Raw genomic sequence first — 24,855 nt, 5'->3', positions numbered from 1 at the left:
ATGGGAGCTGAAACTGTTCATCTGTTCTTAATGACGTGTTTCGCTCAGTAAAAAAATACATGTATGTCTTGGTGCTCTCCCAGCACTCATGCACGAGGTCGTGGAAGCTGTGCATTGCTGCTTCTCCTTGAGCGCTCAACGAGAGGATGCAGCATAGTCCAACCTACTGCTAAGCACATGCACTGATGTATCATTCCCCAGATGCTGTGCTAAATACTGCCTCCAAGACTCTTTATACAGTGAGAAAATACACAGATGAATGCAAGATAGATTATTCTAAAACGCCACTGAAGCAAACCCTTCAAGTATTAATTCATATCCAAGGAATATTATAATTTCCAGGTGCTCAAGCATTCCAAGCAAGTTGGTCTCAAGTATTTCAACACTTTTTGCCATTTTCTCTTCAAAAACTGGGGTACAAGATCATAAGCTGGATGGGCTGCTGGTTCAATTTACAGAATCACAGAATTTGAGGACTTGGAAGGGACTTCTGGAGATCACCTGGTCCAATCCTCTGCTACGGCAGCTCCTCTCAGCAGATTGCGCAGGGGGATGTCCAGATGGGCCTTGAGTATCTCCAGAGGAGACTCCACAGCCTCTCTTGGCAGTCTCTCCTGTGCTCTGTCACCCTTCACCCTTACAGTAAATAAGTTCTTCCTCATGTTCACACGGAACGTCCTATGTTCCAGTTTGCCCACTGCCCCTTGTTCTGCCACAAGCCACCACTGAAAAGAGCCCAGCCCCAACCACAATATTTTGGCTAGCAAGGTTAGTCATGTGAATCTTACACAAAAGGAAACACCCAAGAATAAAAGCAAAGACCTGAGAATAAGGCTGCAAGTCTCCTATATGCTTATCGACACAAAAATAGGGTTTTGGAAACAGGGAGAGCATGTGGTAACAGGGAGTGTATAGAAACAGGGAGTCATGTAGTATATAGTCCCACGAAGAGTCTGGGAAGAATCCTGCTGGTTGCATTTTTTAATTGCCAAATTTTCCCTCAACTCTTCAGGGCAAGGGTCTTATGAAGACAGCCTTCAAACTTATCAGAAAACAAGGAACAAGTTAAACATGTGCCATGCAAATGTTATCATTTTTGTGTACTGTCAAGACTTTTTTTTTTAAGCCAATCCTATACTATTCCCCCCCCTCCCCCAAATCATTTCCTTCCTCCACAACATCCGGCCTGAAGCAACGCATAATAAGCAAAGAAAAAGGACTTTAAGAAGCTTGTATTAAAAGCAGAACCACAGTCTAAAATCCTTAGCACTGAAAATAACTTTTCAGATTGCCTATACACTACTCATCACAGTATCAGCGTGAGACAGCCATAAATGCCAGGTTATAAGATAAGAGAAACAGACCTTTGCAAAGTCATTCACCTACATCTCGCTAACAACGTGGCATTTAATTAAACACAGCTTTTCAAATGTGCTTCACAATGTGATGAGTATATTCCTTGAAACACCTGGCTCAGAAGGGAGTTTTCAAAAAAAAGAATTCATCTTGCCTAAAAGTTACAGCGAGGCTGCACTGAAAATTGAAGAATTTACAAGCTTTGAAGGCAAAATTAAAAACAGATGTCTTATCTAAGAAGTTTACATAGGAGCTGTACTGAGTGCTTATGACATTCTCTCCAATCTTTTAGGCACGTTCAAGAAAACGTATGAACTAAAAATGAAATAAAAGACATGAGGCAAGGCATATTCTGTCCCCTCCACTCAGCAACAAAGAAAAAAAACCAAAAGCACATTACAGCTCATAGTACATGTTTATTATTAGAGGTGTTTACAGAAAAGTCTGCCAAGTACTGCTAGTCTAAGACTGACATTGGGGGGTGTTTATGGTTTATGGCTTTGTTTTTTTTTAATTATCTAAAAAGTCGCAAAACTGATTACTTTTGGGGCCCTATTTCAGTCTTATTAAAAAAAGTTCAATTCACAGATAAAGGAGAAGGTGCTTCCATTAGCAATTTAGTAGCTACGACCAAAGAGGGTGTAAAACTTGGCAGGGTTCTTGCCGCAGACACATTTCTCCCCGCTCTGCAGTTCACGGAGAGGCTGGAAAGGTATGCAAAGACTTTTTGCTCCCATGGAGGGGGCACCAGGCTCAAGATCTTGATCTCTGAAATGAAAGCACATTTGTAAGTAAAAACACTGATTAGGACACAACGTTGCAAAGTGAATCATGCATAAAATCTCAAACGCACACTAATTACTCTGAAAGTGTCAAAACTAAGGGATGCTGAACTGTGCAGGACAGCAAGGGCCGAGGGTGAAGACCACACATTTCTGTCATACCTACAGGTATCCTGCATACTGTTTAACATTCAATCATCTTCATTTTGATTTCAGTGGATGCTCTGAGTTCATTTATATTTTACCTGGCAGTGGTCTTCTTGATCCAATCCTCACACTCACTTTCCCCACAAAAAGGGATTTGTACAATCTGAAAAGGAAGGGAGCAAAGGAGAGGATGAAAAAAAAAATCAGTTGTACATCTACAAAAGAACTCCTCCTCATCTCTGGAACAATCCTAAACCTTAAGATCTCATACGTACTCAAAGTAGGAACATTTCTGATTGCTATAATTAAATCTTAACAGCCCTTTCTCAATAGGGACATACGTAAGTGTACTCATCCCTCCACCGAGCTGTGTGAAGAAACACGCAAAAACACGACAGAGAAATTAAATCAAGACAGCGTGCTAATTTTAAACACAACACATCTTCTATCCGTGGAAAGCACTAATACTGTTTTCTCCTGGAAATGCTCAGTTTTTCAGGAAAAGTTTAAAGTTTTCCAAGTGGGGAATAAGCATTTGGTTACGTGGTGCAAGACAGTGCCTTCCCAGTTTAATTCCAGTACTCTGATTCAGTTGGTTTGAATGTTAAGAGAGCTAAAGAGAACTGAGAAAGTAGATGTGAAGTCTCATACACACAGTACTTTGCCCTTGGTGAGTGTAACAAATCTCTTCCAAGTTCTGGACTTTATTGATTACTAAAAATTAAGATTCCTGGTAAAAAGACACCTGCATTCCAGTTACAGCCTGGGGAAAGGCCAGGAGTAAAGCAGGAGTAGTTCAGCTTACAGATCTTCTCAAACCATAGGCAGTGCTAGTGGTAAATTTAAAGAAATTACAGGATACATGTGCCATACTATAGGGTCCATAAAACATCTACAGGTAGACAAGAAGCCATAAAATAATGTAACTCATTTTTCTCCATTCAGATACAGTGATTAGAATAAACTTCTGAAACCTGAGTACTAAAATGGCGTGAGCATCTTCAACTTGGAACTTATTTGTTCACATTCACAAGTTTCACTATATATTAAACTGTATTTAAACTTTACTGAACAAAGAGAACAATTCCTTCTCTAGAATCTAGCTGTACAGGAAACCCAACACTGGTCACTGAAGAGCACACATTTTCCAGTATCATTTGAGCTTATCTGCAGTAGGTGGGGAAAGAAGGGGTACCTATAGCATTCATCAAAACTACTTACGATGTGTACGTAAATTACTATCTTTTAGAATTCACTTCACATTGTATTTGTGCTCTTGCAATGATCTGGACTCTCCATTTTAATGATTTTTACGTGCAAGTTTTATGTTTTCCTTGACTGTTTTTGTCTTGAAGCACTTTCAAGCAGTGCTTATTTCAGATAATGGCATGTTCCTGATACCACAGAGTCACAGAACTGTAGGGGTTGGCAGGGACCCCTGGAGGTCATCAAGTCCAACCCCTGCCACAGCAGCTCCCTAGCCCAGGTTGCACAGGTAGGTATCCAGGTGAGTCTGGAATATCTCCAGAGAAGGAGACTCCACCACTTCTCTGTGCAGCTGTGCCAGTGCTCCATCACTGCACAGTTAAGAAGTTCCCACACACATACGTGCAGAACTTCCTATGCTTGATTTTGAGGCCATTTCCCCTCGTCCTATCACCACACACTGCAGAGAAGAGTCCAGCCTCGTCTCTTTGCCTCCCACTCCTTAGATATTTATAGATGTGGATCAGATCCCCTCTGAGTCTCCATTTTTCAAGGCTGAACAGACCCAGGTCTCTCCGCCTTTCCTCATAAGGGAAATGCTCCACACCCTTTATCATCTTCATAGCCCTCCACTGGACACTTTCCAGGAGATCCTGGTCTTTTTTGTACCAGGATCACAACACACAAGAGCAGTAGTACTATTTAAACACCAATACCAATCAGAATTATTTGATCAAAGGCTAAAGATTTTTAGTCTTTAAATCTGCCACCAGAAACAGAGATCTGTACCAAGGAAACTATACTTTGTAGTCAGCAGGAAGAGCCTCAAATTGTTTGGAAACAGAATATTTCACACTCGCATTTAGTTCTGTAGAGGAACATTAGGCAGCACTACTATTATCTATTATTATCTGTGCATAAGAATGTCTACAAAAAAAACCAACAAACCCCATATCCTCAACTCAATAAGCATGCTACAATCAATCCCTCCTCTGAGGTTCACAATCATTCCTCCAAAACTTATTATAAATCTGATTCAAGTGCAATAGAAGAAGCAATAAAAGTGTGTGATGGATTGTCAAGGCTAAGATTAACTGAAGAGTATTTAAAGTCAACTGAAGGAACTGGGTTTATGGCACGCTAGCATTTTCCATTAGAAATTCTGAAATGTTCAGACTAGATCTAACTGATACACCACAGAGAAAACTCTGTAAAATACACAGCCTTAATGATCCAATCTGAGCCTTCAACACAAGGGCTGCTGCGAAAGTAATGCCTCCTGTTTTACATATCATTCCGAGATGGGTACTGACTCCCAGCAATTCTAAATGAACCCAATGGCTTCTACCCGGATCATAAAGGCAAATCTTTGACAAAAGCAGCATGTACTTTAGACTCTTAACTTAGACTCTATTACAAGACTTGGCAAGTGTTTTCCACTGTTTTTTATTAGCACAGTAACAGTAGCTTATCAGAATCTGAATATTTACAGTAATCTCTCTGAAAAGCACTTAATAATAAAAATAGAATGCTTTAAATGAAATGAGCTGCAGTGACATAAGTTACCACAGGGGACACTCCCACTTCTTACACAAGCACTAGAATTTTTAAAAAACACAGTATTTAAAAATATAAATACCTTAAAAAAAACATATAAAAAAAAACCTGGGAAAGCTAACCTTCCTTTGTGTAACTGTACAGGGAACACTTCCTCCTCCTCCTTAGGGGGGAGTTCCATAAGAACTAAAAGAGTATGTGTGACATTATTAACAGGCTTTGAAATTTCTAGCCTCCAATTATTTGTTAGAGGCAGAAAGCAGACGAAGACATTTACCAGGACTCTGGGATTAAGAAAGTTTCCTTACCTTTCCTGAATCAAGCTCTTTTTGAAAGTCTTCCATACTGTTGGCCACCACCATATGACTTCTTAAGTCTTCAGAAGCCCTACAAAATAGAGGGGTGGGGGTGGGAGGCGAACTCAAGGTAGATTTATGCACATAACCTCACTGGCCAACAGAACCGAATTTTCAGAGTTAGTCAAAACAAAAGTTATGAGAAGCTATATATTCATTCCGATTTTTCCAATTAAATTATATTTTTCCACCAGTTCTGCCACCAGAAAGATAAAATTCGATAGACTGCTGTCTATACAGGCTGCTGTGTACTTTACTATGCTAATTCACACTGTTTTGCACATCAGTTGTAGACAGAAACGGATAAATACTAGAGATATATTTTCTTCCAATTTAGTTAAAAAGCATTCTGCTGTTCAGATTTTGAATAAGTAAACATATTTTGCTTGTAAGTAACTTGGATCACCACAAAAGGAAGTATATTCCAGCAGTAAAACTCATCTGCAATGATCAAGATGCAGATTTGGCATATGAAATAACTGCAAACAACAGCTTCAAAAGCATTTCATTGCTTATGAGCAAACAATCATACGAAAAGCCAATAGAACATATACTCTTAACATACAGTTCTGAAAACAGATCTTCAACCTTTCAAAATTCCCTACCAAGAGCATCGTTCAGGAATGAATCCAGTACAGTATCATCCTATTAACTACTAAAAGGAATTCAGTGAAATATTTTTCAATTTAAGTTCACAACCTTTAGCATTCTGTTTCATGAACTAAAGGAAACTTTTATTTGCTGCAGGTTAGTTTCAGAGGTAGAAAAATGAAATACCACTAACAGAAAGGTGGGCCAAATCTATCTTTCTGCACAGATTAATCAATAAATTGTGGGAAGCATTCTGACAGAGTACATCTGTGATTAGCACAGCCATTTCTATACCTCTCAATTTACCTGTTGTATAGATTAGCATGGATTTCCTCCAAAATTTGCTTCAGTTTATCTTCTGCTTCATGTTCTGAAAAGGTCAGCTTCTGTCCCGTGTCTCTTCTGACAGCTACAAACTGTTGGCTCTTCATGTCTCGTGGTCCCACTTCAACCCTGACTGGTACACCCTTCATGAAAAAAAAAAAAAAACATTAGAAATTACAATGAGTACATAATTCTCACAGGAGTTATTTTTTCTCCTTTATTTTGTTTCGAAGTACAGTCTTAACATGGAACTGCTTTACATATTTAGTTTTCTTTGAAATAAATGAGTAGAAGCAGTGGAAAACATGTCAATTTTTGTCTTTCCCATCCACAGTCTCTTCACTTGTGCATTGTATCTTGCTGTCCTCATGTTTCACGAGTTTGGACACTGCATCTGTGCCAATGTGGAAGTGATATCAAGACTGTTAGAACACCACTGATGCTACACTCAGTTACCCCAAACAGCAAAAATCTGACATGTAGAGCTTTTACTCTTCGTAAGCTTCAGTGGTAAGAACTGTGTAATTTCTCATCTACAGGTACAGGCAAGCAAAAATTTCACTCTGTTAGTCAGTTAAGAGTCTACCAACTCTCATGTACTTTCCTTTATATCCTGCTAATGTGTATTGTGACCTGTATGCAGAGTTCATGAGAGAGCAAGTAGAGGTGTGTCTGATTTTATTCCTCCTGAAAGAAATCTCATCAGTAAGCTAAAAGCTAAAAACATCACACAGACATTTAGCCAAACTTTCTACTAACTTTCTGCTCAGAACCCCCATACCTTAAATTCTTTATGCTAAAAAGTATGAATAATGGAGTGAAATCCATCTGAGGGAAGATCTAGCTACTCTGCCGGCAAAGTTACAGAAAAAGCTGTTCAAAACTGTATCAAATAACATCAAAATCATTCCAATTCATGGCATGTAGAAAAAAATGGGCTCCATAATTAAAACTCAGCCAAAAGTATTTAGTGCTTCTGTGTCATTTTCTAATTTTAATACCATTTTCTGGAGGAAATAAATAGATTCTAAAAGGACATATTGGAAGATTAGCAAAGAAAGAGCAATTGAACTAACACCATTGTTAAACAAATACCAATGATCTGGCTCCCATCAGAAGTAACATAACAGCAGAAATGTGCTAAGCTGAGAAGCAGATAAGGCAAAATACTTTCCAGTTCATTTTTGTACTTACTACTCTAGTTCCCTTGTATTTTTTTTATCCCTGTTATCTTTCCTTATCAGTACTCAGTAAAATGAGTGCACTTTGCCTGTGGTTGGTTGTAGTTTGGTTCTAGTTTGCATATTCTGCCTGTTCTTGTTCTGTCAAAATTTAAGCCACGAAGATAAAACACCAACAAAGCCCTAGGTCTTTTGGGTTTTTTTCTTGGGGGGCGGGAGGAGGGGAAACATAAAAGGATTAAATTCAGGGGGTGTAGCAAACAAGATAATTTTACATGTATCTATGTATATGTACACACACTGGTGACATTTAACTACAATATAAATATAAGGCTGCATGTATAAATGACTTATGCAGGATATTTTCATTGATTTTATAAAAAGCATTAATTTTGCATCCTGCTGCTGGCTACTTCCCTTATGATGCAGCCCAGGATACAGTTGGCCTTCTAGGCTGCAAGAGGAACCCCTATATCAATAGGGGTGACCACTGATCATCAGGAAGTAATTCTTCATTCAGAAAAACATTTACTTTCAGAATACAAGGCACACATATATGAGCTTTGAAAAAAACAAACCTTAAGTTCCCAATGATTGAACTTCCAGCCAGGTGAGTAGTTGTCCCTTAAATCAGCATGCACACGGACGTTAGCACTAAGCAGCCTCTTACGATACTCATTACATTTCTTCAATAAAGCCTCTCTGTCCTCTTCAGAAAGGGTATTTGTGATACCACAGGGAATAATTACAACCTGCAATGTAACATGACAGCTATTTCACATTCTATAACAACTAGGAGCTAATTTTTTTTTTAATAAGTTTTAACAAATATCAAGGCCCAGAAATTTCTTTCATGATCTCAGCAGTAAGGAATACATCTCCCTATTTATCCAAATGATACAGATAAAATTATTTTCAACTGATGGACTATTACAACTATCACAAGCACCCTAAGAAAGTGCATTAACTTCATACAGAACATTCTGCAGTTAGACAGCTGCTATCCTATGTAAAAATATTTTTGGTTCCCGATAGGAAAACCTCACCACATCCAAGGCAGGAAACAAAACAAAACAAAACAAAAATACCAGTTGAAAGGAATATTGTGAACAATTTCCACACACCTGAACACAAGCTACTCGAGGTGGGAGCACCAATCCTATGTTATCTCCATGAATCATTGTCATTACACCAATTGTTCGAGTTGTAAGGCCCCAGGAATTCTGATATGCATACTGTTTTTCTCCTGGTTTCTTGGGATCTTCAAACACGATTTCAAACATCTTTGAGAAATTCTGCCCTAGGTGATGTGATGTTGCACCCTGAAATAGTTGCACACAGAAAATTCTGCCAGTTAAACATAACAAGTTTAGACCTCTCATCATCTCACTGTTTCAAAAGGAAAATAATTTTTAAACAAATCTATTCAGACAAATACCTGGATAGCTCTTCCACTGGCAGATATAAATGCCTCTACGGTTGTTGTGTAGTCACCCCCAGCAAACTTCTCCTTTTCTGTCTTCCTTCCCTTCACAACAGGTATTGCTAGGAGATCTTCATACACTTTAGCATAAAGATCAAGTATCTGCATTACCTACAACAAACAAACTGCTTCAGGAATTACTCATTATTTTGCATTTGCTAATCCAGAAATTTTTCTTATTTCCAGAACACTGGCAAAAAAATACAATATCTAAAATCTCCAAAATCCAATACCTTCCTCCAGGTCGTGATTAAAAAATTAAGATTTCTTCCCAGTGCTTTGAATTTTGTCTCATGTTTTCTGTGAATCAAATCACAACTATAGATGGAGAGAGAAAACAAGACTCGTGCCAAAAAGCCAATCCAGAGGTTCTACTGACTTTCAGTCTCCATATTAAAATGTGAACACCTGCTAAGGATACGTCACGATGTTCAATGAAGCCTTTCTTTAGGCTCTATAATTAGTAGCAACTAGCAAGAGAACTCAATTGATTTTTAAGGAAAATAAGCATCCTATATAAAGATCACAGTCTTTAAACTTGTCATACTGTTTGAAAAGACTAAAGGCCCACAAATAGGTTACATCTGAGAAAAAACAAAGGTTCTAGCATACTCGACATTTTTCATGAGGGCCCTCAAAGAAAAGGAGGCTGATTTTCACCAAGCCTGGGTTAAAAAGATTTGTTTCCATTGCTATGGAGTAAGACAAGTTTCTGAAAGCAAAAGTGCATTTGCTTTATTACTTCCTCTGCAGCTTCTTCATATGTTGCAAATGCTGTGTGACCCTCTTGCCAAAGGAATTCACGAGTGCGAAGGAAAGGCTGAGGATGTTTGAACTCCCAACGCTGGAAACAAAACACAACAAGAAAAAGAAATGAATGCCAAAATTAGAACTAAAGTCTCGAATTATTTATTAAAAATAAAGTAACTTTTTGATTTAAAGCTCAACAATTCTGAATAAAGCTAAAGAGTACAGACTCGTACCTAGATATCATCCAACAATGCACATCAGCAACAAGTTTCATTAAGAAGTACAGAAAAATAAAATCACATAAACCACATTCATACTTCAGTGTGATCTGTTTTGTCAGGTCATATCCACATGGGATAAATAATCCACAGTTCACTTCCAAAATCACTTCAGTTAGAAATTACAGGCTGACTTACCACAACACTGCACCACTGATTAAGCTTGATAGGAAGATCTCTGTGCGACTGCACCCACTTTGCATAGGCAGGATACATAACTGAAAAAACGAAAGCAGTTTGGGTTCCTTGCATAATACATTCACTTTACACAAAATCTTTCCCTTTGCTACACATAAACAACATTCCCTACTGTGAGAATTACACTACTATGTTATAGCTTCCTTTAAACATTATAACATACAATTTCAGTGAAATTTCACTTTATCCTGTTTTATTAGAAAAAAGCTTGCTTGTTTTCACACAGGATGTGGATCAAAGTACAATCAATCCAAAGCTTAACTATCTAATGACACCATTTGAGTCACTGGCTTATAGTATGTGAGTACATCACATTCACCAATATAAAAAGGACTGACATCAAGATTTCAGGATACTGTACCAAGACTGACTTCCTTAAAAATTCATTCAGTGTTAAGTCTTAAAAAGTTTATATAAATTACTTAAAGGAAATTTTAGTAAAATCAAGTTTCACAACTGTAGTCAAAGAACATTCAAAACTGAAGTGAGTTATGAGATAAAAAACCCAACATATTTTTCTTAGTCAAACTCAGTAGTCTTCAAGATAAAAAAAAAATCCTGGGGTGTGAATTTTCAAGAGAAGTCCATTGAAAGGAACTAGTACTGCCTGTGACATTTTGCTGTAAGTGGTAGCAGAATTTAGGAAATATGGTACGGACTTTGCCCAGAGAGGTGGTGGAGTCTCCTCTCTGGACATGTTCAAGAACCACCTGGACACCTACCTGTGCAACCTGGGCTAGGGAGCTGCTTTGGCAGGGGGTTGGACTCAGTGATCTCTAGAGGTCCCTTCCAACCCCTACTATTCTGTGATTCTGTGGCTTACAGAAAACTTTCTAGAAAGGACTCTTGTTTATAACCCTTACTGGACCTATAACTGCATGACAAGAAGTCTACCTGTTTCACTTGTGGGACGTATAGCAATCGGTTCAGCGAGATCTGTTTTCCCAGATCTTGTGACCCAAGCAACCTAAAGGGAAGATAAATAAATAAAAGAGAATCAAACAAGTTTGAAGAAAATCTAATTTCACGCATGGCTGTGGACTAACGGGTTGGGTTTTCCTATACTCAAAGTAAAGTTCGGAAGTATACCTCAGGGGCAAAATCAGCAATATGACTCTTCTCTTTCTCTAGTGCAGCCTGGGACACAAACATGGGGAAGTAGCAGTTTTCCACTCCAAGTTTCTTGATCTCAGCATCTAAGAAGTTCTTGATAGCTTCCCAAATGGAATGAGCCCAAGGACGAAGAACATAACAGCCACTCACATCATAGTATTCAATCATCTCTGCTTTTGTGATCACCTTTCAAAAAATTAGAAACTGAAGTTTCAATCTCATACAGAAAGGATATTCAATAATTGAAGCCTATGGCATACAACTCAAGAAAAGACTCCTATTAAAAAGTACTTGTGCTCAAAATTTAGCAGTTAGGCATAGAGATCACTTTTGTTACCCGTGACAGAAGTTTAAGCAGGAACATTAAGTTAAATAACAAATCTGAACTGCAAACTCAGAAACTGATTTTCATGAATCTATCTCAATAAGAGAGAGGAACCATTTTCCAAGAACCAAACAACTGTGCTTCTGTATGAACCTTCTTCAGCTCATGTCATTTTTTATTCCTTTGGTTATGTGCAGAAATTGGAAGTAGCAGTAGTAAGAGATAACGTACAGCACTGATACCTATTTACAATCTTTCATGAATAGGGTAATCTGAACAAGTAAACTCTGTTCTGGTTGTTTTGTACCTTGTGAGCCAGCAAACTCCTTCAGCACCAACAGATGATAACGTTTGTTACACATCATCTTAAGATGAAACAAGACTTCCATGCCTGTGAAATTCCTGTTGCTTTAGTAAAGTTCTGTGCACCATTGTGTTTCCACATTTTGGGCGTGCACTTACAAATACAGTGGGAAGCATGAAATGGTTGACACACCAGATTGGGGTTTTTGATGTTTGTTTTTTTCCCCCAAGAACAGCTATCTTGATTTATCCAGCTCTTCAATCTACACTCTTGTATTGAAGACAATGACAAGATCACAAAAGTATGTATTTTAATTTGTATTGGGAAAAAAATAAAATAGAAATACTAGATAAGATACCGAACCAAAGCAAATCTTGAATTATAAGAGGACGAAATGATTATTTAATTCTGTTGTGCACTTACCTGAGAGAACCAGTCTGCAAGATTTTCTTCTTTTTTAGCTTCTAGACCCAGCCTGTGGTATTTAGAAAACAACCAGACTTCAGTCCTCAAACATTAAGAAGTAAGATAAATATTACTTTCTTTTTAAAGTTGGGAGTGGGGTATGGACCTTAAGTGGGCAGAAGGAGGGGCAGGGAAAAGAGTGTTTTAAGTTTACTTCATAATGCCAGCTTTTCCCATTTTTTTCCCCTCCTGACAGTTCAGATACAAATTGGTTAGTATGAATTGCTAGCAGTTCCTGGCATAACAAGAATATTTTACAAAAACAGATCTGTTTCTTTTCCACTGTTAAACCCTTCTCATTCTCATCAAGTTTGCATTAAAGATCCTTGTAATGACGCACTAAGAAATCCAAACATCTCCAATAAGAACATAAAACCAACACACGCAAGCTATTTTATTGTTTTTTCTTGTTTTTTGGTTGGTTTGGTTTGATTTATTTATTATCCAATCTGTGGCTACACTTTCAAGAAACAGACGTAACTTGAATTATTCAATAAGCACTTCAATCACTCTAAGACAGAAAACATTCTACAATCAAAATAAAGATAACCAGTCCATCTCCAAGATCCTAACAAAGGCCAAACTCCTTACAGTTTTTACCAGGTTCAAATAACAATAGATAAAAGTACAGTTTGCATATCTTTACAGACAGAGAAAGTTAAGGGTGAAAAATACATTTCTCTAGGATAGTTTCTATAAAAATAACCATATCTCTAGCTCTAATACTAGGGATGTTGAACCCTAAACTATAAATCTGAAATAGGAAACAAGCAGTGTTGCATGATACATGCTGTGAAAAAGCCTCTTAAGCTTTCAGCATGGGAGCAGGAGATGGAACACACAGCAATCATCACTACAGAGTTTCACCATTAGCATCCAGAGTGCCTTGCTCTGGGTTACATACTTCTCAAGGTACACACGGTAAAACCTTTAGAAACTCAAAAAAGCACAGGGTTTCAGTTCCCTCTCTCCCCAGGGTTTATAGTGAGGAAAATACAGTAGCACATTTGCAGAAGCAAACAATGAAACACAGCAAGTTCCCAATGACAGCTGGACCACAGTAACAGACAATGCACATTGCCTTGTGCTTTCTACAGGCTAGGCAGAGTTCTCCTCAGAGGGACACTGAGGTGAAACAGACACTAAGTAAACTTCAGTAACTCGCTTTTGCTTGATGCTGAATATAAACATTCTGTAATCATTCATGCTTTCAAGTGAAATGAGAAACTTGCAAAACTCTACAGTCTGAATGGAAGTAAACAGTGCAGGTTTTTAGCAAATAGATTAAGAATCTAATCTTTACCTGGTTTGTTTCTTAGGACCTTGACCCTCTCCTGGCCCATTTGAAGAGAGCTCATTACCACTCTGTCCTTGCAAAGGCTCTTTTTTTGGTCCATCACTTTGTTTCTGTTGCTTACACTGCTTTTCTGACTTGTTCTCTTTCTCTTTCTTCTTTTTGTCTTTGTCATCAGCACTACTAGCAGAAACAGGTTTATAGTCAACTCCTGCAACAGACTTATATTGGGCCTTCAGCTGAAGAAGCTCTTTAACAGCTGCATCTATCTTTTCCTTGAAGAACAAAAAATGAAAGTTATACAGAAACCACAGGAATAAAATGGCTCCATTCAAAGAATAAAATGGATCTATGATATGGTTTTACAGACTTTCATGCAGTGACAGAGAAAAACCTCAGCAAAAGTCAATACTTAGAGGCTTTAACATATTAAGGATCACGTCTGAAAGGAACAGTTTTAAAAGTACATTTCAGATATCAGAATTCAAATGCTGCCTATAATTACACTTGACGTGAAATTTTAGACTTGAAATTTCCAAATTTAAATACATGAACTGCACTTTGTATGTTCACTTTATTTTTTACCTTTTCTGCTTTTTCTGCTTTCAGTTTCCTAACTTCGTCTCCCTGAAGAGCTACTTTGTTAAACAGTGCTTTAGCTTCAGTTGTGTCAGGACCACTTAGTACTGTATTTGATGCTTGTGGCAAAGCATCTTGAACTGCTGGTGGATTTCCAGGCTTGTAGTCCTGTCCAGTCTTTTCCTTATAGTCAGCTTTTAGAGAAAGGAGGAGTTTTACTGCTTCATCTATTTCACCCTGTGTGGAGGATAAATAGCAAGATGAAAATTAAATACAGAATTTACAAGAAGCATTGATTTTTAGGCCAAGAGAATAAAATCTCCATCCAGCAATAAAAAAAAAAGTGCTTTGTAGTTGAGGAAGGACTCAGCCAGCCCTCCTCTAAGCAACAGAAGTGTTTGTTTGAGTATTATCACACTATACCAGAATGTTTCTCCTACTCCACCCAGCAAGCTACAACCTGTTAATAACTGCAGCAGAATCTAAACTGATGAACACAAACTATTTTAGAAAAGGACATCAGAAAATAAAAATCACAAAGAAAACAATTTTACACTGTAGAAATATAAAGGGGGGGGGGGGAAGGGAACAGAAATGACTCCTGTAAACACAGTTGGTCTCCTGTTCTCTTCTACTGCCCATCAATGAATTAGTCAGGTTTGGAAAAGCCTTGCTGCTGTTGCAGTACACTAGATAGTTTTTATCTTCACCTGTTAACAAATACAGCAACTAAAAGTAAAGTACGTCAAAAAAATCTGCAGTATATACATCTACAAGGCTTGTGTCAGTTCATCTGGATGTCAGAGGTTAGTTTGACATTTTATATCAGTAGAATACAGAATGTAAACCTCAGAGTCCGGAAAGCAGTCAGCATCAGAACAAACTTGTGGGGCACTACCAGACCATGCAAGTTGGATGGCTAAGCTATGACCAGGGCATAAGGCAGTTTGTACTTGGTGAAAGACTTCCCCCCAGTGGCAAAATCTGGTAAGAATTGCAACTGATTACTCTGTTCACTATGGTACCTTGGAAGCTTTCTCTGCTTTGAGTCTTCGTACCACTTCCCCTTGTTCAGCTACTTTATCATAAAGTGCTTTGGCATCCACTAAGCTACAAGGTCCCAAGTTATTGCAGCATACAGAAGATGGAAGTGTAGCAGAAGAAACACAAGGAGGAGCTGAAGGTGGATTTCCAGGCTTGTACTCTTGACCTGTTTTTTGTTTATATTCTGCTTTCAGACTCAGAAGAACTTTCACAGCTTCATCTACTTGCTCCTGAAGCACAAAAAAAAAAAAAAAAGAGAAAAAAGCAGTTGTAGTTATCTACAGAAAAAACACAGATGCAAGACACTAGCTGAGGTAACATAACTCTTACTAACACACAAACATAGTTGTTGTAATAAAAATTCTACAGAACGTGATAGCAGCCGTGTCATTACTGAGTTCTGTTGTAAAACTTCCTAGCCAGAACACCTATGAGCTGTACATTACAGGACCTATTCAGGCCGTATAAATAAGGGCTGATTTCTGAGCCATGAAAGTTCTCCATTTAGGCAACTTAGTTCCATGCAGTCTTAGCAGTCCACAACTCCATGCACACATCCACACTACATGCACATGTAAATATTCAAACTCTGAATGAAAAACAGCCCCCTTGCCACTACCAAACTAACAACAAACTTATGACTGTCATTCTAGACTTTAAGTTAGCACCCAAATTCTGCTTCACTTGCTTGTATCATTAAAAAAAAAATAAAATTAGTTCACATTTTTTTCAGGTTCTCCATGCTCACTATGACAGAACTTTCTGAAGTCACCCACACCAGCTTTAGAGAAATCAGGAAAGCACCATATGGAAATTATTTGCTTAGATTTTGTTCCCCAAATTGCACAAAACTTGCCAATAGGCTTTAGTCTAAAGTGATAATACTGTTCCACTCAGAAATATTAACTGCTGTTACACCTTTGAAGCTTTCTCTGCTTTAAGTTTGCGGACCACTTCGCCTTGTTCAGCTACTTTGCTGTATAGAGATTTGCTGTCTACTGGACACGAGGGTGGAAGAGGAGAAACAGAAGACTGAGCAGGGACAGGGACTACAGGTGGGCTTCCAGGTTTGTACTCCTGGCCTGTCTGTTGTTTATATTCTGCTTTTAGGGATAAAAGGACTTCCACAGCTGCACCTATCTGATCCTGTAAAAGAAAGGAAGAGACAGAAACAGGGGAAAAACAAAGAGGCAGAGACATGAGACTCTGAAGTGCACATTACATATTTTTTTATGAAAAGACCTGATGTTTATGCACACTGTTCAATTTTCTTAATTATCTGGCAGAGTTTTTCAGAGTAGTTAAGTGTGTTTCTACTATAACAAGGCATTTGCAACTAAGGATATACAATTCTAACAATCCTGTGTAAAACTGTAACAATTAACTAGTTTAGATCTTCCCATTATTTAGTTTTATGGTGCCATCAAGACGCTATTACAAACAGTATTTGATCACCAGGCACAAAGTGCATTATTTCTTACTCTGCAGTAGAAAGAATGAAAAGAATACAACAATTAGTAGCTATGTTTTCTATACTCAGCCCATGCCAAGAAGGTGTCTTGTAAGACCTCTGCTGTACTTGGATCTTTTTTTTCTTTTTTTGTTAAAAAGCCCTAAATAACAATTCTATGAAGTCAGTAATTCAATCACATTTAGTAAAATAAATACATTTTTACCCCTCGTCCAGTTTCAGATACATCATCAACCCATGCTGTGGGGTGAGCACTTCTGCCCCCGTTTCAACACTAAAAAAATGCAGGAACTTATTTGCATCTTTACTAGTATTAACAAAGACTCTGTCATGTACATCTAGCTAAAACAAACTGAAAAAAACAAGTCTTGCCAGAACACAGCCCATACAAAAATTACCAACGCTGTGTCAGAAGAACCCATACACCTACACAGGCAGAGGACAATGAGCTACACAAACCCAAACAAGCAAAAAAGTAGTTTAGCCAGCCACCTTGGGTGCTTTCTCAGCTTTCAACTTTCGGACCACTTCTCCTTGCTCTGCTACTTTATCATACAGAGCTTTGAAGTCCAGGGTACCAGAGTTCTCATGCTTTGGAGATGCATGTTTAGTTACAGCTGCTGGAGGATTTCCGGGCTTATACTCCTGGCCTGTCTTCTCTTTGTATTCTGCTTTCAAGGCCAGCAACAGTTTCACAGCTTTATCAATATCTTCTTTTGCTGCCTTCTTAGCTTTCAAATCACGAACAATGTCACCCTGTGCAGACACCCTGTTGTACATAACCAGGTTGTCTTCTGAGACAGTACAGGTTGTAGTAGAGGTATCACCAGCAAGAGGAACAGATTTTCCTTTTACAGCTGAACTAGCCTTAAAAAGAAAAAAAGAAAAATACATTTGGCAGGATGATCCTGTACATTAGTACATTCTATGCTTCTCTAAAACAAAAGTTTACCTCTTTCTTTGCAGTTTCAGCTTTGGTCTTCTCTTTTGACCCAGATGTTGGCATTTCCTTAGTGTGTCCATCAGGGATGTAAATCAAAATGCATGGGGCCTCTTTACAGCTATATGGACTGTAAAAGGATTCATAAAAAATCCAACCCAATCACAGAAGGAATACAAAATAATCCATGTAAAACACTGAAACAAGTGTTCTATCCTTCCACAAGCTACTCTCTTATAGCTCCATATTTACCTCTGTATACAACTGCAGTTACCTAAATTTACGTAACTGGGGATCAGCACTGACTCCATTTAGGAACAGTGAGCTTTCTTTATACTGTAATATTACATGGTAGTGTAATTTTAGATGTTTGGCAGCTTGCTAAGGAACTGCTAAAATGAATATTACTGCACATACTACTTGGACAAATGCCTGTTTTATTCTGTAGCGTCGTTCCTTGATTTATGCACTTTGAATCACGAGTAAACCTGACCTCACTGCTAACTCTAAGCTAGTTGGGGTGCACCAGAAGTGCCACACATCTGCCCTAGACTTGCCTTAGACAGTTGGAAGAGGTATGATCACAGAAATAATGCAAAGAAAAGTAGTGGTAAAGGGGAAAATATTTGTAGCATTGGCAAAACATTGGTGATATTACCCTCACCAAGATATGAGTGAAAATTTTAAAACACAAAGAGTTAAATTAAATTCTGTGAAGTTTCCTTGGGTCATTCCTAGGCAGCTTACCTCACTGGCTCATAGGGTTGATCACAAATAAAGAACCCTCTCCTCTGAAGTTGGATGATGTCTCCTTTTTTTAAATCCTTAAGGCACGGATCACCTAGCATCAGTTCTTCTTGCTGTAAAAGTTAAAAGAGATCAGTGCAAACCTAACAAAGGACAAGAAATGAATAGTAAGAAACGTGGCAGAGCTACTGTAACAGTGTTATTAAGTGCTGAAATGACAGTTAATTACAGAAGCAGCAGAAATGCTCAAAAGAAAGTGCCATATTATAAGAATGTAACAACATAAAAATTCACTGGTCCTAGAAGCATGGAAGACAGGTAATGCATTAACAAACAAAAAATCAGCTTCAACTCTTGTTATCATGAGAAATGGAATGGAAAATAGGAGAACAAGATACACAGATTTTCTTGTTTAAGAAATCAAATTTTTAAGGTAAAAAAATGTAACAAAAAATAGTAACAGCTAAAAAAAAAGTTAAGTCTGGCAGAGTATAAAGAGGAAAAAAAACCTTACCTTGCTATTTCGGTTGATATATTGCTTGAAATCTTCATCTTTACCTAGAACTGGTTTAGTGATCAGATGTTCATAATTAACACAAACAGCTGGGATGAGTGGTGCACGTGGAGTTTCTGCCAACCAAGTAATCTTAGTGGTTTTTTTGAAGTCTTTATTATCTAAGTTCAACTTGGTATCAATGGACACAATTTTTCCACTTGAATTTCTACAGGAAAAGAGAAATGATTAGAGCAAAGCTGAAAGGGTTTGTTATCTGATACTACAGACCATCAACAGATCCACTGAAAAGTAACTTAAGAGTTCATAAATGAAATATGGAAGATACAGGAAATAAAAAACGTGCTAACACTTCTGTTGGAAATTCTTTACTTCTGATTTCTTAAACAGCACACTAAGTAACACTAAAGAACATGAGAAAAATCTCTATTTGCTTTACCTTGTGCCTCAGCTCAATCCATTCTGCCATTTTCTCAACACAGGCATTTTCAAGGTATTACGATAGGGTGTAGGGAGCCTGCTTTGGCAGGGGGGTTGGACTAGATGATCTCTGGAGGTCCCTTCTAACCCCTACAATGTGATTCTGTGATGATGACATTAACAGCCTCCTCTCACCCCAACAGTTCTGCAACTAAAACTGTGATAGGTTGTTTTTGTTTTGTTTTGTTTTTTTACCCTGCAGGTAATTTCTGCAGAACAAAACATTAAAATTCCACTGTCATTTTGCTTGTTTGTTTTGCCTGAAAAAATTTGTTTCACAGTAGAAATATTACCACCAATACATGGAGAACATGGGATAAACAGGACATGCAGCAGTAGGACTGATTGCTGATTTCAGACCTGGACTGCCTGTACAATACACTTTATGTCAAATATGCAAGATTTGTGACATATTTCAAAAAAGATATTTCTACATATGTAGGTAACCACTGATAGCTTCTAACAGTAAAACAGTAAACCATCTGCTACACAAATCAACAAAAGTTAATTTCATCTCCCAGTATTGCTTACCTGTTCAATTTAGTGATGATAATATTGCCCCAGTTTATGAACGTAACCACCTCTCCCTCTGTCAGGGTCTCTGCATCTGCACCCTCTATCAGCACTCTGGAGCCATACCACACAGGTTTCAATCCAACATCGGCATTCTGTGATAAATGATTTTTATTTCAAAGTAGAGGCTGACAAAGTTGTCTGAATTTAAAGCAGTGCCAAAACCCTGCTTTCTTTATAACGAATAGAGACAAGATGAAGATGTAAGACTGAGAATAACAGTAAGTTTCTATATTCCTCCATAACTGTCTGTCAGGCTTCTGGTCCACAAGTCTTTCATGCACTCCCCTGACAGCACGCTCCAAAAATACAACTGTATCAAATCACAAAGTCCAACACAATCTACAATATACCAACATCATCTTCAAGTTCACACATCTTCAAATTCTTACATGAAAAAACTAATTTTTGATTAGTTTTTCTACTTGCTATGCAAATTCCCTTCAAAACAAATTTCATTACTCTCAGCTCTTTTTTACATAGTTAAAATTGAAGCAAATATGCTTTTCCCAGCTGCACAGAATTTTAAGGATAGTAATACAAAATGTATTTTAACATGCAGGTATGCATCAGATCAAAGTTCTTTTTGACTCTAAGGGTCTAAGGTCTCACTTGCATCTGCTCAACACCTATTTCCTTATTAAAACCACAGGGAAAAGAGTAAACCAGATTTTGACCTCTCAGATACAAGAAATTGTTACATGAGTATTCAGAGCAAAAAAGAAACTAAGTAAAACCTCCAAAATGTTTACTTGCTTCTCCACGTACATGCACTATGTAAAAGATGCTTTCAGAGAAGCTGAAGTATAACATGAGATGTCATAGTCAAAGTAGAACCTCTTCCCTATCAGTAATGGGGAGAAAAAGACTGGACCAGTAGCACAGGCCTTCTTAGTGGGTGTTGTTCACTTACTGATTACTATGAGTTTTACATTAGCAAGTTCTCAACTTTTGACAGTAACTATTCACTAACTGAATTCAAAAGTCATATTACAAAAGATCTAGGTAGGTAATCGAATTAACAGGTTAATATTTTACTTTGCTACTTAAGTCTACTTCATCCTGCATCCCTCACTCTTACAGTTAAAACTGTGATTACTATACTGTAACCATAAAGGTTTAAATAAACTTTATATTTCTCTGCAAGAGTTTCTGTCAAATAATAATGAAAGCTGACAGAATGTCACTGCAGATCTGTGATACATCACCTCTTCTGAAAACTACCAGAGGTGCCTTTCATCATGACTTCATCTACATGCACTGTAAACGTTTACAAAAGCAGTTTCTTATATCATTCTCTTGTGAACAATCACCATTAGTAGTTACTGACTTCTTGACAATTTTGTGAATAAAACACACCTTGGTTTTATCTCATGCTGTCAGAGCAAACCAAAACCAGGACTCTCCTTGCTGACTGCTCTAAGCCAAGGTACTTCCAACCTCACTGATACAAGAATATTAAAGAAGTAAATTGAGAACCTTTGGATGTTTAGCCACTTCCTTCATCTCCTCTTGAGCTTCAGGAACATTCACTGGGACCACTGCATCTTTCAGTAAAGCAGTGTATCGAGGTGCTACTGGATCTATAACCTACAAAAAACAAATAAGGGGAGGGTCATGAGTATATGACACTGACAGAGAAGCAAAATATTGTATAAAACAACACTTTGGGAAAGAAAGAAAAAAAAAGGATATTAACTGGTATTCTTTATGTTACTGCATTTTTAAAATGTTACTTTGTTCATATCTTAATTTTACTTTAACCCAAAGCTACAAAAGTGAGGAAATAATACTTCAGTTTTTTGTCTCCACTGAAAGTAAAACTATGCACTGAATACTTCCAACACTGGAAGTAGGAAAAATTAGGAGCTACTGTCTCACAGGGAAGATAGTAAAAAGTACTTAGATCCAATTTTTCTACTTATAAACAGGACTAAATCTGGACCACTTTCTTTCCTAGGTTGCTGAATTTAAAGCAATAATTTATTCATGCACTCCTTTCTTTTTCCAGCAGCACAAGACCTGGTCCCATATTTATTTTCCAGATCAGTACTCCAGCAGAATCAGGGATAGACCTGGCTATAGAGGAAGCACCAATTTAGTCTGCAATTTAAACACATCAGCATTAGATACTATAATAAGGCAACATCATAATATTGACTTCATCAGGATTTCTACAACTTGAGTCTGCCAAGAAAAACATACAAACTGTCTTACTATAATTTCATCATTCATTTTAAATCTCAGCTAAAATAGTTTTTCACAATGCTTTTCATGTGTGAAAGATTGGTTTGACTATCTGTTCAGACACGTTACATAATTCAACTAGAACAGCTGCCTAGGACCAGAAGAGATCTCCCAGTTTAACTGGAAGTTAACACAAAGAAAAATGTCTGCTGTCGCTAATATAAAGTGACTCTCTCCCCCCAAGTTTATTCCTGCTGAAGTGAAAAACCTTACATAAAGAATGTAGGAAAAAATCACTTAACATCCACCTATTGACACAAACAAGCAAGGAGATGACAACACACTTAGAGAGGTCATATATTCATCAGTTGACAATAACTAAAGCTAGAATCCTAGGAGCTAGATACATTTTAAAATAGGACTCACCCATGCATTTCAAAATACGTGATTTAGTATCATAGTTTTGATAACAAAATGACTGAATTTTACAATGTTTTTACTACTCTTTTTCTATTGATTAAAATCCACCATCCTTCCTCAGACTACAAATGTTAAAAATCTTGTAAATGTACTACTGATTAACATATGAAATAAGAGTGGCTCAGCTCTCACCCTAAGACTTTAAGCTCAGAACTACCCACGTGCAAACAATTGCTTTTGTTGATAATACAGACTGCAAACTATCTGAACTGACAGATGTAAATACGATGCTGTCCAAGGAGTCAGATATGTGAGAAACTCAGTTCAAAAGCCAATTCAAAAAAAGGAGCCCTGACAATCCATCGTGGGTCTTTCCCCCAAAATCCAACTCTTAATTATATCTATGCAGCAACAGAAAGAACCAATTCATAAACCTTTGTGTACACTGCGAAAAAACAAATGCGAAATACATGAATGAATACAAGACACATGCCAGACAAGCAGAAGCTACTTAAATGAACAGATCTGGGTACTATCTAAGCAAAATCAAGCAGGAATCCCAATGCAAAATAACAGGTGTTTCCACAATCACACAAAATATGCAGTCAGCATTCTAATAATTCGCCTTATTATAGTGTCCAAGCATCCGCTGCCAAAAAGCAACTAACCATGTCAAGATGCAGTATTCCTTATCTGACATTCAGTTAGAAACATCAGCAGTGCTGGCTTTATCTACACAGGCAGTATATACAGCACCTTAGACTTTCGCCACCAAAAGGAAAAGCGGCCAACAATTTGAGTAAGATTTATGTATACATTAACAAATAAGCCAAACCAGAAATGGGCAGCATTTTAAAGCCAGGAATAATGCATTTTCAGTGGGTTTGTAGAGCTCCTGTTATATAAGCAAATATGACTGTGCTATGAAGCTGCAAAAATGATAGCTTGTACTATGTACGCTTACAGCACTGTAAGCTATGTGCTAAGGTAAAAAGCTTTAAGTAATACCTTCTTACAGATAGCTCGCAGCTTGAAAGCAGAAAAATGAAATGCAGTTTTCATAACAGATTTACATGTATCATTATATTTCCTCATACTACTAAGTACAGCAAGTAAGTATTGGATAGGAGAGTCAATAAGATTAGTGCTAACTCTGGTTAGAAACAGCAGGGGACATTCCATTTTCCTGAAAGTGTGCCAAAATGATGCAACATATTGCAACTGCTACTTGTTGTAATAAGCACTCCAATGAATGCTGGATTTTCTACATATTCCAGACAGGATATCAGAAGTAGCATCAAATTCAAGTAAAAGCATACCTTCTTGTTAAAGGACCAAATTTTATCCCACTCCATATTCACGACAGATCGAGAGGAGCCCTGGAAAATTAAAAAAAACAAACAAAAAACACAAGTGCATATAGACTAGCTATCAGACCCACCTAAAATAAACTCCTTTAATGGCTACAAACTCTCTACTTGCATTTATCAAAACAAGTTAGAAATGCACTTCTGAGCTTGCAAAGCTGACTTTTTTTTTTTTAAAGAAGGAACCTGCAAGTGCATTTTGCAAGGACCTGGATTATACAAGTTGAAGCTGTACACAAGAAAGCAGTAAATCTTCAAAAGAAGAACCCTCACAGTCACAAGTAATATAACTGAAACTTTATGAAAACTTGTCCTTACTGCGTGAGACTCAAAGAATCAGAAGAGAAGGAAATACCCACCTGAGCAGCAATGAACTGTTTTAGCCCTTCAACTGTCATGCCTCTTCTCAGCACACCACGCACAGTGGGAAACCTTGGGTCATCCCTAGTAGAAAAGGAAGTTTTGTCAGTATCACGTGATAAGTTCTACTTATTAGACTGCTCAAAAAAGCTTATTAACACTGCCATATGTGAAAGACACTGCTTCAGTGTATTTTGCCTTTGTGAATGTAGAGCTAGATGAGAAGATCTATCTGAAAAGGCTGAGCTCTCAGCCATAGAAAATGCATGGTGCAGATTTCCTGCTTTACCTCAGGGAGGTGAAGCCAACTCCTGGGGAAGTGGCTCTTTTCCCATGTCTATGCAGAACAGACTCACAAAACTAGGTGCAAGTCCTATTCCTATCTTTTCAATGGTACCTGAAACAGGGTTTGATTCCTTCTTGCTCAGAAGAAACAAGAAAGAGATGGGAGACAATGGCAACG

General features: G+C 37.7%; 1 protein-coding gene across 2 annotated transcripts in view; it reads right to left on the bottom strand.

Annotated features, from left to right (window-relative positions):
• Positions 1 to 1,752: 1,752 nt before the first annotated feature.
• The window catches only part of EPRS1 (glutamyl-prolyl-tRNA synthetase 1), a 36,184-nt gene continuing 13,081 nt past the window's right edge, over positions 1,753 to 24,855 (bottom strand). The window contains exons 11-34 of one of the 2 annotated variants that reach the window (XM_065740178.1): positions 24,392 to 24,476; positions 23,985 to 24,044; positions 21,538 to 21,648; positions 20,017 to 20,153; positions 19,006 to 19,213; positions 18,492 to 18,604; positions 17,757 to 17,874; positions 17,297 to 17,671; positions 16,252 to 16,479; positions 15,315 to 15,563; positions 14,296 to 14,526; positions 13,720 to 13,985; positions 12,375 to 12,426; positions 11,299 to 11,508; positions 11,104 to 11,176; positions 10,150 to 10,229; positions 9,726 to 9,827; positions 8,939 to 9,094; positions 8,625 to 8,822; positions 8,079 to 8,252; positions 6,302 to 6,462; positions 5,357 to 5,435; positions 2,384 to 2,448; positions 1,753 to 2,124 (exon numbers count right to left, since the gene is read on the bottom strand). In XM_065740178.1, the coding sequence (XP_065596250.1) occupies positions 1,974 to 2,124; positions 2,384 to 2,448; positions 5,357 to 5,435; positions 6,302 to 6,462; positions 8,079 to 8,252; positions 8,625 to 8,822; positions 8,939 to 9,094; positions 9,726 to 9,827; positions 10,150 to 10,229; positions 11,104 to 11,176; positions 11,299 to 11,508; positions 12,375 to 12,426; positions 13,720 to 13,985; positions 14,296 to 14,526; positions 15,315 to 15,563; positions 16,252 to 16,479; positions 17,297 to 17,671; positions 17,757 to 17,874; positions 18,492 to 18,604; positions 19,006 to 19,213; positions 20,017 to 20,153; positions 21,538 to 21,648; positions 23,985 to 24,044; positions 24,392 to 24,476 (3,682 nt within the window). In that variant the 3' untranslated portion in view covers positions 1,753 to 1,973. The remainder of the gene's footprint in view (positions 2,125 to 2,383; positions 2,449 to 5,356; positions 5,436 to 6,301; positions 6,463 to 8,078; positions 8,253 to 8,624; positions 8,823 to 8,938; positions 9,095 to 9,725; positions 9,828 to 10,149; positions 10,230 to 11,103; positions 11,177 to 11,298; positions 11,509 to 12,374; positions 12,427 to 13,719; positions 13,986 to 14,295; positions 14,527 to 15,314; positions 15,564 to 16,251; positions 16,480 to 17,296; positions 17,672 to 17,756; positions 17,875 to 18,491; positions 18,605 to 19,005; positions 19,214 to 20,016; positions 20,154 to 21,537; positions 21,649 to 23,984; positions 24,045 to 24,391; positions 24,477 to 24,855) is intronic. The other variant, XM_065740258.1, reaches the window with a different exon arrangement.

Source organism: Cyrtonyx montezumae, unplaced genomic scaffold, assembly GCF_038088225.1.
Source record: "Cyrtonyx montezumae isolate F1298 unplaced genomic scaffold, pur_monq_1.0 scaffold_0, whole genome shotgun sequence".
Classification (NCBI taxonomy): Eukaryota; Metazoa; Chordata; class Aves; order Galliformes; family Odontophoridae; genus Cyrtonyx; species Cyrtonyx montezumae.
This window is presented reverse-complemented; position numbering and strand designations above follow the sequence as displayed.